This window comes from Portunus trituberculatus, chromosome 25, assembly GCF_017591435.1.
Source record: "Portunus trituberculatus isolate SZX2019 chromosome 25, ASM1759143v1, whole genome shotgun sequence".
Taxonomy (NCBI): Eukaryota; Metazoa; Arthropoda; class Malacostraca; order Decapoda; family Portunidae; genus Portunus; species Portunus trituberculatus.
In genome coordinates this window covers 10,625,017-10,638,482 of record NC_059279.1, presented here as the reverse complement: position 1 = coordinate 10,638,482, position 13,466 = coordinate 10,625,017, and the positions used below count along the sequence as shown (strand labels likewise).

The following is a 13,466-nucleotide window of genomic DNA, read 5'->3' as shown; positions in this document are numbered from 1 at the left end:
ATGTAGTGTCTTAGAATTCATTAAGGTTGCAAAAATCACATTCTCAATACGGTCGAATGAAAGCTTCTTTGCACTAGCGCTCCTTCACTCACTCTCACACGCCATTGACTTCACACACAGTCTCGCGGACCCACATATACATAACAGAGGCAGCTGCTAAGAGCGGACGTACAAATAGCTGCTCCTTATAAGGAAAGAAAGGAGTGTCTACCACACTCTAAATTAGTCTACATTTCTAATAAGAAAATTGTTAATCTTAAAAAGACTATGCACAATTGCGGTCAAGTTCAATCCTGACAAGTCCTTAATCTTCACCTCCAACACCCTGCATTGAGGGAAACAGTTCTCAATTGTAGTTTTTTACTGTATAATTCATTTCTGGTGACCCAGATGTGTTCTTTTTCCCTCACCAACTCTAACATCTTCTTTATATCTGGAACCACATTTTCAAAGCTTACTCTGTGATGTCACTACGTAAATAAAGTCGCAAATCGACTAGCAAGACCTACATGCTGGTCTTGTTTTGCATCTGCTTTCTGCAGTCGCTAGGCACCGATTGTGAGTCGGAAACTCACCTTAAGGGGATCGTCCGGTGGTCATGGTATCAAAAAATCTGAAAAATATCGAAAATTCCCAAAACACCACCAAAGCATCCCCAAACATATGGCAACATAGTGATGGAGTATTTTTGGGAAAAACGCTAAAATACGTTAGGTATTTAAACTTTAAAGGGCCCCTGCCACGCCCACCGCAGCCCGAGGCTTCCTCCCTCCCCCCACTCTGTACCATAAAATTGATGATAATAAGCACGGAAAAAGCCATGGAAAGTGGTTTCTTTGGTAAGGAAAGGTGGGCGCTGGCAACTTAGTATTATGGCGTACACAGGAACACACCTCTCCCCTAAGTTAGAGTCCCCTAATTCCCCTTCCATCTCAGTGTCCATGTGACTGCGATGGGATGAGGATCTATGGAGTATCTCGCCCGTTATTTCACACCTTGCAAGCCACAATCCAGCCTATTTTACCTGCCTTTTTTGCCTTACAATTATCTAAACAAACGGTGCAAGTGGAAATTACAAGTTGTAACGACCATGCATGGATGGGAGACACCCTCGCCTTCGAGTGACTAATAACTACAATCATTGTAGGGGCGGCCATATGAGTCGTACAGAATATTCTAAACATGCTTAAAAAGGATATATGATGCACATGGTGGTGTATGAGCATGAAATATCCAACCCAAATAAATGTACAGGGTCATAGAGGACGAAAATGACATCTCTAGGTTTTTTGCCTTTTTCTCAGTTTCCACTTTTTATCATTCAAATCGAATCTTCTCCCACATTTCTCAACGGATTTTCAATTTTGAGGTATCATTTTGAAGCTCAATGAAGCTGCTACATTTCTACCGCCTAGAATTTGGAAATTTTTTTTTAAGTGCCGCAATATAATTTTATATATATATATATATATATATATAAAAAAAAAAATCATAATGGCCATCAAAATAAAAAAAAAAATCAAAATTCTATGAGGTGAAAAGTTTTGGTATACGACATACTTCATATCTGTACTGGCAAAATTGAAATATGTCCTCTATAGGAAATTTTTTTTTTTAAATTGACTATTTTTCACGCAGTTATTTATGGGTCAATTCGCTTGTAACTACTAAACTAACGTCGTGTAATAAACATCTTTCAGCGAAAAAAAAAAAAAAATTACCCATGTACCTCTTTATTTCCGATATTTCAAAAACCTCACCGGACGGTCCCCTTGAATTACAGGATATACCCGCTTCAAGCTAAACAGGTTGCTGTATTGCTGTGTTGAAATCGAATAAACTAACAATAGACGATAAAATTATGGACGACACGGCCGGTAATATAAAGATAAGCATTATGGCACAGGAGACACAATGGGGCAGGATAATCGAGACTCCGCTGGGGCTGAGTCATTTGGGAGAATTTATCGTTGGAAGGGAGTTTCCTGACTTTAGAGAAGAAGAGATATGAGAAAGATAATACCAGTGAAAAAGAGAAGTTAGATGCATGAGAAATTTGCTTGCTGGAATACTGAAGAAACCGAATCAGCTGTTTGAAGATAATTGAGAGCTGAAAGAGAAATGTGGTAGATTGGAGAATGCAATGATGGTATACACAGAGATGAAACAAGCATTGGAAGGAATAAAAAGGGAAAACAGTGCCATTAAGGAAAAGTGCAAGAGTTATGAAGCGGCGTTGGAAGGACTAAGTCACGAAGAGTGACAGGTGAAGGACCAATGAATGAAACATAATTAGAAGAGTACAAGAAGGCATGGAAAAAAGAACGTGAAGATGAAAAAGTTAGCTTTGCAAAGGTAATTAAAAGCAGATACAGGAGGAAACCAAAGAAAGTTATACCATTGATTAAAGAAAAAGGAAGTTAGTGAGGTACACAGTAGACAAAAAAGAAGTGTATGGTTATATTTGGAATATAAGAGAAGAAAAACTTAGTGAAATTTGTGAGGGAAAAGGAGAATTATTTAAAATCATTTAAAAAATCATTTCCAGTGGTTCAGGATAAGGAACAGGGTCCAGAGAAATAATTTGTAAAAATATGTTGACTAAAATTGTAAAATATAGTAAGGGAACTAAAAGACCATTAAGAGTTGAAATAAAATCTCAAGTATGGATCAAAGAAATACTAGCGAGGACAGGGAAATTGGCTACAAGGACAGAATATAATAACATTTGGATAAGTAAAGATATGAACCAGGAAGAAAGGTAAAAAGAGAGAACTGAGAAATGAAGCTTAAGAATAAGGACAGATGCCAAAAAGTAATTTATACTGGACAGTCCTAGACATGACACCAGATTGTGTCAGGATAGACACTGAATGTAAAGATCAACAGTTCTTTAATGGAAGGAATAGTACCAAGGGAATGGAAAGGAGTAATTATAGTCTCGATATACAAAGGAGGAAAAGACTGACTCCTTAAATTATAGACCTGTGTCACTGACTAGTGTTGTGGGAAAGTTATGTGAAGTTGTGATGAAAGAAAAATGATTGGAATTTCTGGAAGAAAATTTAATCATAAATGACTCCCAATTTGGATTTAGAAAAGGATGATCATGTATAACCAATTTAGTAAGCTTTTATACAAGAGTAATAGATGAGGTACAAGGGAAAGATAGATGGGTTGACATGGAGTATTTAGATATTAAAAAGGCATTTGGTAGGTTGTTGTTTTTTTATGTAAGGGCAAAAACAAAAAAAAAAAAAAATAAGGCCTGCTTAGTTACCAGACCCAGTCAAAGACTCCTATCGAAAATAGAACACATAGGAGGAATACAGGGAAATATCTTAAGCTAAATGAGAGATTACTTAACAGCAAGAAAAGTGAGGACAATGATAAGAGACACCCCATCAAGTTGGAGCATAGTAACAAGTTGCATACCACAGGGATCAGTGCTGGTTCCAATAATGTTCCAAATATATGGTAATGATATATAAGAGGGCTTAAGTAGCTACATTAATTTGTTTGCAGATGATGTGAAACTCTTGAGAGTAATAAGGAACAATGAGGACTGTATGGAATTACAGAAAGACAAGGTCTGAGAGTGGAGCCAAAAGTGAAAATTGTAATTCAATACCAAGAAATGCCATGTGATGGAAATGGGTAAGAGTAGTAGAAGACCTACATGGGAATACAAAATGGGAGAGTAGGTTAAATGAAAAGGAGGGAAGAGAAAGACCTAAGAGTGGTTATACAAGACACCCTGACCCCAAAAAGACACACAAATGGGTTATTTGCTTCAACACAAAATGACACATAAATGGGTTATTTGCTCCCCTTCTGGGGAGGGGACCAGAAATGTCCCCAGGTCAGACTGCTCTCTTGATAATGACCCCAAATGTCTTGACTTTTCCTTAACTTTTCTACATTAACTTCTGCAACATTCGAGGTCATAGATCTAATTTTCACTCTGTGGAACACCACCTCTCCTCTACTAAACCTCATCTTCTTTCCCTCACCGAAACATAGCTGTCTGAGGCAACTGACATCAGCCCCTTCTCTGTTCGCTCCTACGCTCCCTATTCTCATTTTTGTTCCAAAGCTGGATGTTGCGTCTATGTGCGCAATGACTTAACTTGCTCTCGTGCCCACCCTCGATCTCTAATATTCTGAGTTTTCCACCATCTGGTTTCAACTTAATAGTCATTCTCTAACTAAATTCATCTGTGCTGTCTGTCTCTCCCCTAACTCCTCTGACTATAGTTAATTCTATGACTATTTAATTTCCAAAGTGGAGCACATTCTGTCCCTCTATCCTTTCACAGAGATTTCCATCCTTGGAGATTTCAATGTTCACCACCAGCTTTGGCTTTCCTCTTCCTTCACTGACCATCCTGATGAACTAGCCTTCAACTTTGCTATCCTCCATGACCTAGAGCAACTGGTGCTACACCCTACTCGTATTCCTGACCGTCTTGGAGACACACCCAACATTCTTGATCTCTTCCTCACCTATAATCCTTCTGCTTATGATGTCACCCTATCATCTCCATTGGGCTCCTTCAATCACAATGTCATTACTGTATCTTGTCCTATTTCTCCAATCCCTCCTCAAGATCCTCCAAAGCAGAGATGCCTCTGGTGTTTTGCATCTGCCAGTTGGGGGGGGACATGAGGAGATATTATGCTGATTTTCCCTTGAATGATTACTGTTTCCGTGTCAGAGACCCATCTCTTTGTACTGAACGCACAACAGAGGTGACAGTGTCTGGCATAGAGGTGTACATTCCTCATTCTTTTTCTCAACCTAAACCTTCTAAACCTTGGTTTAACACAGCCTGTTCTCGTGCTATACATCATAGATAGATTGCCCACAAAAGGTACTTGAGCCTTCCATCTCCTGAATCTCATGCACTTTATATTTCTGCCTGGAATCATGCCAAATCTGTTCTTCACCTTGCCAAACACTCCTTCATAAACAGAAAATGTCAAAATCTTTCAAACTCAAATTCTCTTCGTGGCTTCTGGCATCTAGCCAAAAACATCTCCAATAACTTCACTTCTTCATCTTTCCCTCCTTTATTTCATCCTGATGGCACCACTGCCATCTCTTCTATCTCTAAAGCTGAACTCTTCTCTCAAACCTTTGTTAACAAACTACCTTGGATGATTCTGGGCTTGTCCCTTCCTCTCCCCCTCCCTCTGGCTATTTCATGTCTCCAATTAAAATTCTTCATAATGATGTTTTCCATGCCCTTGCTGGCCTAAACCCTTGGAAGTCTTATGGACCTGATGGGGTCCCTCCTATTGTTCTCAAAAACTTTGCTTCTGTGCTTGCACCTTGCCTGGACAAATTCTTTCAATTTTTGTCTTCTTGCTGGAAGTTTGCCTACATTCAGCCTGTTCCTATAAATGGTGACTGTTCTAATCCTTTAAATTACCGTCCTATAGCTTTAATCTCTTGCTTGTCTAAAGTTTTTTAATCTGTCCTCAATAGGAAGATTCTTAAACATCTGCCACTTCACAATCTACCTGATCACCAGAATGGCTTCCATCAAGGTCACTCTACAGGTGATCTGGTTTTCCTTACTGAGTCTTGATCTTCTTTTAGAGATTTCGGTGAAACTTTTGCTGTGACGTTAGACATATCAAAAGCTTTTGATAGAGTCTGGCATAAAGCTTTGATTTCCAAACTGCCCTCCTACAGTTTCTATCCTTCTCTTTGCAACTTTATCTCAGTTTCCTTTCTGACCATTCTATTACTGCTGTGGTAGACGGCCACTGTTCTTCTCCTAAATATATTAATAGTGGAGTTCCTCAGGGTTCTGTCCTGTCACCCACTCTCTTTCTGTTATTCATTAATGATCTTAACCAAACTTCTTGCCCAATCTGCTCCTACACTGATGATACCATCCTACATCTTTCCACGTCCTTTCAGAGACGATCAACCTTTCAGGAAGTCAACAGATCATGCAGGGACGCCACAGAATGCCTGACTTTCTAAGATTTCTGATTGGGACAGAGAAAATCTAGTAGTTTTCAATGCCTCAAAAACTCAATTCCTCCATCTATCAACTCTACACAATCTTCCAGACAGAATGGGACCATATCAAGAAGGAAAAATGAGACCAATTAAAATACTACTAAAATCACAAGCAACAACAGAAGAAATATTATATAGAACAACAAAACTTAGAGAAACGGAAGGCTGCAAGGATATCTATATAAAGAAAAATAGAAATGAGGAAGAAAGGAAGAGATACAATGAACTGGCAGCAGCTGTAAGGGAAAAGAATAATGAAAGGTCAGAAGAGGAGAAGAAGGCATTTTTTTGGAGAATTCTAGAAGACAGGATAAGGAAATGGTATATAAACGAGAAGGAAGAGAAAAAAGTGGAACAAGTTTAACTAAAAATGATAAAGGCAAGAGATTAGAAATGATGTATACGAACATAGATGGGGTTTTATCAAGTAAACTAGAATTAAGAGATTACATAAAGAAAGAAAATCTAGATATTGTATGCCTGGCTGAAACAAAACTAAATAAGGCAATCAAAATAGACTTGGATAATAGGTATAATGTATGAAGAAGAGACAGAGTGGGTAAAGGAGGAGGAAGAGTCATGATTATGTTAAGGAAGGAGATAGTGATAAACAAAATGGAATGTGGGGAAGGAAAAGCAGAAGTATTGTATATTAAGATGCATATTATTAAAAAAGAGATAACAATCATTGTAACATATGTGCCACCAAAAACAAATTCATGGACCAATCTAGAATATAAAGACATGATAGATGACACAATAAGGAGTCTAACGAGAATTGTTAAAGAAAGGAGAAAAGTGATATTAGTAGGAGATTTCAACTGTAAAGAAGTGGATTAGGAAAATTATGAAAGTGGTATGGGGGAAGAAGCCTGGGGAGAAAGATTCTTGAACCTAATGATAGACAATTTGATGGACCAAAGAGTAAAGGAATGCACAAGATTCAGAGGAAACGACGGGCCGGCGAGATTGGACCTAGTTTTTATAAGGGGTATACAAATGAATGATGATATAAGATATAAGTGCCCATTGAGAAAGAGTGACCATGCAATATTAGAAATAGATATAGAAGAGAGAAAGGAAGATAGAGACGATTCATACAAAGAAGACCGATTAAATTACAGAAAGGCTGATATTGAAAATCTCAAGAACTATTTTAAAAACGTAGACTGGGAGGAGATGGAAAACTCAGAGACAATGCAAGACAAATATAACTTATTTTTGGAAATATACAAAACAGGAGTCAGGGAATATGTCCCAAAATATAGACCTAAAGAAGAAGGAAAGAAAGATTGGTTTAATGCAAGGTGTGCCAAGGCAAAGGACAAAAGAGATGGAGCATGGAAAAGATGGAGGAGAAATAGGAATCCAACAAATAAGGAAAACTTCAAAGTAGTGAGAAATTAATGTTAAGGTGAGGAAGGAAGAGGAAAAGAACTTCGAAAAAGACATTGTCGAAAAATGTAAGGAGCAACCAAAATTGTTCTATAGATTCATAAATGGAAAAATTAGGCAAAAAGAAACAATAGAAAGGTTAAAAGGAGAGAACGGGATGGTGGAAGACCCAAAAAGTATGGCAAAACTATTAAATAAAAAATTCCAGGAGGTCTTTACTAAGGAATCCAAATTTGAGAGGCCACCGAGTAATAGAGAGACAATCTATATGAAAAAGATTAAAGTAACCAAGTTTGAAATAAAAGAGTTAATGAAGGAACTGGATGAAGAGAAAGCAATGGGATCAGATGAAGTCTCAGGCAGAATACTGAAAGAATGTAGGCAAGAACTAGCAAGTCCTATATACATCATAAAATGCTCAATAGAAAATGGAACAGTACCAGTAGAATGGAAAAGAGCTGAGGTGGTTCCCATATATAAGAGTGGAAGAAAGGAAGGACCTTTAAATTATAGACCGGTATCACTAACTAGTGTAATATGCAAGATGTGTGAAAGATTAATAAAGAAACAATGGATCAAATTCCTTGAAGACAACAAATTAATATCAAATAGCCAATTTGGTTTTAGAAAAAGACGGTCTTGTGTAACTAATTTATTGAGTTTCTATTCTAGAATAGTTGATAGAGTACAAGAGAGAGAGAGATGGGTTGACTGTATTTATTTGGATTTAAAAAAAGGCGTTTGACAAAGTGCCACATGCAAGATTACTGTGGAAGTTAGAGGAGAAGGGTGGCTTAAAAGGAAGCACATTGAGATGGATAGAAAATTATTTGAGGAGGAGAGAAATAAGGACGGTAGTTAAAGATATGAAGTCCAAGTGGAGAGCAGTAGAAAGCAGAGTGCCACAGGGGTCAGTATTGGCACCAATACTTTTACTCATTTATATTAACGACATGCCAGAAGGAGTGAACAGCTACATAAAACTGTTTGCGGACGATACGAAACTGTGCAGAGTTATAAAGCAAAAGGAGGATTGTGAAATACTGCAAAAAGACCTAAATAAGATCTGGGAATGGAGTAAGAAGTGGGAAATGGAATTCAATGTGAACAAAAGCCATGTCATGGAAATGGGAAAGAGTGAAAGACGACCTGTGGGAATCTATAAGATGGGAGATGGAATAGAACTGGAGAAAGTAAAAAAGGAAAAGGACTTAGGAGTGACGATGGAAGAAAACAATCAACCAGTAAGCCATATTGATAGAATTTTTAGAGAAACATATAATTTGCTAAGGAATATTGGAGTAGCATTTCACTACATGGACAAATAAATGATGAAGAAATTGATAAGTACTATAATAAGACCCAGATTGGAATATGCAGGAGTAGTGTCGACCCCTCATAAAAAGAAACACATAAGGAAATTGGAGAGGCTACAAAAAATAGCTACAAGAATGGTTCCATAATTTGAAGGGATGACATATGAGAAGAGACTAAAGGCTATGGATCTACCAACCCTGGAACAAAGAAGGAGACCTGACACAAGTTTATAAATTGATCACAAGTTTATAAATTGATCAACAGAATGGACCAAGTGGATAATGAGAAACTGATCCTGAGAGAAGAATATGACATCCGAAGCCTAAGATCGCATAGTAAAAAGCTGAGAAAAGGAAGATGTCTGAGAGATATTAAAAAATATAGTTTCCCGCATAGATGTATTGAGACGTGGAACAGTTTGGATGAAGAAGTAGTGTCTGCAACGAGTTTGCATACTTTTAAATTAAGATTGGATAAGTGTAGATATGGAGACGGGGCCACACGAGCATAATGCCCAGGCCTTGTAAAACTACAACTAGGTAAATACACACACATACACACACACACACACTTAGAATATGTAGCGACATATATTTTCTTTCTTCAATATATTTTTCAATTTCACAGGGAAAAAAGTCATTCATATGTTTATTGAGTAACTTGTATAATTAAGTTGTCTTCTGTGATAACACTTTGTAGCAGCATTGTACATCCACTCCACCATGATCCAATGTTGTACTTTAACTAGATAATCTCATACTCTGATAATAATGACAACATCGACACTGCAGGTGAAGTGTCCCGAGTGCCGTGCCGAGCACCGCATTCCTTACAATGGGGTGCAGGGCTTCCCCTCTAATGTCACCCTCCAGAGGTTCCTTGAGGCCCACATAGAGATCACGGGCGAGACACCAGACCCTCACACAGGTAAGAATAGTCCTACATATCTGATCTATCTTCATCATCCTCGTACTTTCAGCCAGTAACTTTGTTCTCTTCATCTTTTAGTTTTCTCTCATTAATTTCTGTGTGGTCTTTGTTTGATTATTTCCTTGTATATTTGTGCTATTTCTTTACACATTTTCTTCCTCCTTATCATTTACATTGTTTTCCACAAGTTTTTTCTTTTTGTCTTTTCTTGATTTTGAATATTGGCTTGGTGGGAGTAGTTGACATGAGGGCTATAAGAAGATGCATTCACTCATACTGTCTGATGGTTAGTGGCAATACTGTACTAGTGGATTTCACAATGTCAGAAATTTACTGACAGATTTCCATTTATGGTTGTATGTTTCTGCAAGACCATCTAATTTGCAATGACTACAAGAAACACAAAACTAGAAATGAAAACCATACTTCTATAACTGCAAAAATCTATTGCTTGTATCAGTCTTGGCACAAGTTCCCAGCTCTTAATGAATTGCAGTATGTTTTATTGTTTACCACTTCTAGTATGTTTTTTTTTTTCCCATTTTACTCTCACATTGCTATTTTCTCCTTCACACAGGCCAGTATATGGAAAGGTGTAATGTGTGCAATGAAAAGAACTACCTCTCCATCTGTGCTCATTGTGAGAAGAAAATATGTGAAGATTGCAAGGCAGCACATTCAGATATACTGAAACGAGAGATTGGACGCATCAACAATCAGGTAAGATACTCATGCTTCATATTTTCATAGGTTTCTGTGCTTTTATCTGTGTACTTTTAACAGACTGTAGTTGAATTGTTAATGTTTTCATGATTCTAAAGATAGTTCTAGAAGTACTCTTTATCATCAAGGACTAGATATATTGGAACCTTAGTTTTCAACTAATTAATTCTTGAGAGTTGTTTGCAAACCCTTTAAAATGTTCAAAAACTGAAACCATTTTCCCCATAAGAATCAATACAAAATAAATCAGTTCATTCCTGGACCCCAGGCCTGTGTTTGAGAGAGTGATTCAGCATGCACCACACACTGCCTACAGCACGTATTCTCTATTAAACACTTTTAAGCACTTCTCAGCTAGAATAAACAAAAGGATCATTGTCCCAGGTCCCCTACTGTAATGGCATTGAACTGACAGCAAGATGGCTGATGCTGATCTTACTGATGATGTTTGTCATGCATCACTAGCTGTCCTGGAATAGTTGAGGGGTCTCTGTGCTGCGATCAGCTGTGATAACATGATTAGCAAATATGGCTTGTGACTCTTAAGACCTGCTATACCAGCAAAGCATCTTGGAAATAATTTTTTCTAGTGTTCTGCATTTGTAATAAAGTTTTTACTTTCTGTTCATATTCATGTGGATTGAACAGTAGTATCATTTACCAGATGCTTTGCCAGTATGACAAGACTTGGGAGTCATGAGATTCCACAAGATTTATGCTGCTAATAACATCATCACAGCTGATCGCAGCACAGAGTTTCCTCACCTATTCCAGGACAGCTGGTGATGCATGATAAACATTGTCAGGATGCCATCTTGCAAAGAGGTGCACAAAAAATTTGATAAAAGATATATATGTGCTGCAGGGAGCTGGGATGCATGCCGAATCTCTCTCTTTCAATCTTAGCTCTGGAATCCAGGAACAGATTAATCTATTTCCAATGGATTGTTTGCTAACCAAGTTATGGTACAATAACTGTGGCAATTTTGAGCTTGAAATTTTGTTTGACAACTGATTTGTTAAAAAAGGGAGGTGTTTAGCAACCAAAGTCCCACTATAATCTATGAGAACCAGGCAAATCCTCTTTGAAAATATATAGTCTTAATGGGATATGATCTAGAAAAGGGAATCTCTTTCTAACTTCACCATATCATCTATTCATTTACTTTGCCTTAAATACAGTACTAACTGTTTTTTACACTTTTAAGATTGATGTCATTTTTTTTAAGGGCTAGCTATGTTTTTGTCTATTATTCTTCATCTTCCACTGAAGCTCCCCATCTAGATATGGGAAATCTTTGTTCTTTACTATTTCTTACATCACTCCAAAGCATTTATAGTGTATATACTCTGGTTTACTTACTAATACTGCACAATAGACTTTTTGTTATAGAATTCTCATTTTCTTTCCAGCCTTTTTGTCTATCCTATGTAGCCTTTCTTATTTCATCCGTCTCTGACAGTTTACTAAAACAATATTATTCATTCACCTTAAGAAGTTCTCGAATTTTCCTTCAGCCACAATAAGAACTGTGATACATTACAATAATCACACTCAATTCTCACAAGCTAAAATGAAAGCAGCATTAAGTTAAATCAATAAAATTTGCCCTTCTGACATTCAGTGTACATGTATAGCCTCTCCAGAAACACAGTTACAAGCACCAGTTTTCATGAACCTTTCAATTTATTTTCTATTCCATCGAATAAATGTTCTGTGGTGTTGTAGGTGAAGCGTGCGGCCCACCGACTCAATGACCAGCTGACTGGAGTGGAACGTAACATTGTGTCGCTGAAGCAGAACACCAACAGTTGTATTGAAGAGATTGAAAACATCTCCAAGCGTCTGCAAAAGTCAGTCAAAGACAGGTGTGCATTCCTCAAATCTGAGGTAAGTTTGGCAGTTGAATTTCTACTCTACTAAAGGTCATAAATAGGCATGTGTATCTTGTCTATTGTTTGCACATGTTTAGCATAGTCAAGTAATAAGTATTGGGAATGAATGGTGTAGTTAATATCCTTTCATTTTCTCTGAACAATAATTAAGGCAAAGAGATAGATAGGCAACATGTTCAACTTCTTAATTGCTTGCTTTCATGAAGAATCAGACAAAAAGGGAATATATTTAGAATACCATAACATGTGAAAAAATTCAGCTTAAGCTGAGGAGGTTAGTATGCTCACAAAGAATGTCTGGAGATTTGTGTAAATCTGTATTTACATGAAATATCTACTTAAATACAATATCTACTTGATGTGTCTTTACTTGATAGTTGTCATATATTTATACCTCATTCTTTTCTGTCTGGTGTATATTTCTCTCTTTGAGCTTCATTCCACTTCCGTCCTCAGGTTGAGAACTATCACAGTAGTGAACTCAAGAACTTGAACACTTTAAAAGAAAGCCTTGATCAAGAAGTTTCCAACATCAATGCCAACATTGACCTGGCAGAGAAACACATGGATGACAACACACCCTGGGATGATGCTGAACTCATGGACACCAAAGACATCTTTCTCAAAACAATGGAATTCATACGAAGCTTTGATTACGAGGCAGGAGACTACAGCAGGAGGGCAAGATTTAATCCTCCAGATGATTTAAACAAGGTGAGGAGGGCAGCTCAGCATCTAACCAAATTACTCTTTTGACTTGTTATTCTGTTTATCTTGTTATAAGCATGAACAATCTCTATGTAGAATATTTTATTTAGTAAGGAATTTACTTAATATTGCTAAATGCTTAATAAATACATGACAAGATTTATGCATGAATTAAGCACCTTTCTTAGGCTGCACTTTACAAACATATTTGATTTAAGCAAAATCAATGGTGTATTTAAAGACTTAAAATATGCAACTGGTATACTAGTATGATTTTCAGAAATGATGAATTCACAACACAAGATATATATATATATATATATATATATATATATATATATATATATATATATATATATATATATATATATATATATATATATATATATATATATATATATATATATATATATATATATATATATATATATATATATATATATATATATATATATATATA

At 36.8% G+C, this 13,466-nt stretch overlaps 1 protein-coding gene across 7 annotated transcripts in view; it reads left to right on the top strand.

Annotated features, from left to right (window-relative positions):
• The window catches only part of LOC123508993 (RING finger protein nhl-1-like), an 86,795-nt gene that overhangs the window by 45,964 nt on the left and 27,365 nt on the right, over positions 1-13,466 (top strand). For all 7 annotated transcript variants that reach the window (XR_006676073.1, XR_006676076.1, XR_006676077.1 and 4 more), the window contains 4 exons: positions 9,541-9,676; positions 10,257-10,399; positions 12,132-12,293; positions 12,755-13,012. Coding sequence is in view for 1 of the 7 variants with exons in the window: in XM_045263107.1 (XP_045119042.1) it covers positions 9,541-9,676; positions 10,257-10,399; positions 12,132-12,293; positions 12,755-13,012 (699 nt within the window). In the remaining 6 variants the exon portion in view is untranslated. The remainder of the gene's footprint in view (positions 1-9,540; positions 9,677-10,256; positions 10,400-12,131; positions 12,294-12,754; positions 13,013-13,466) is intronic.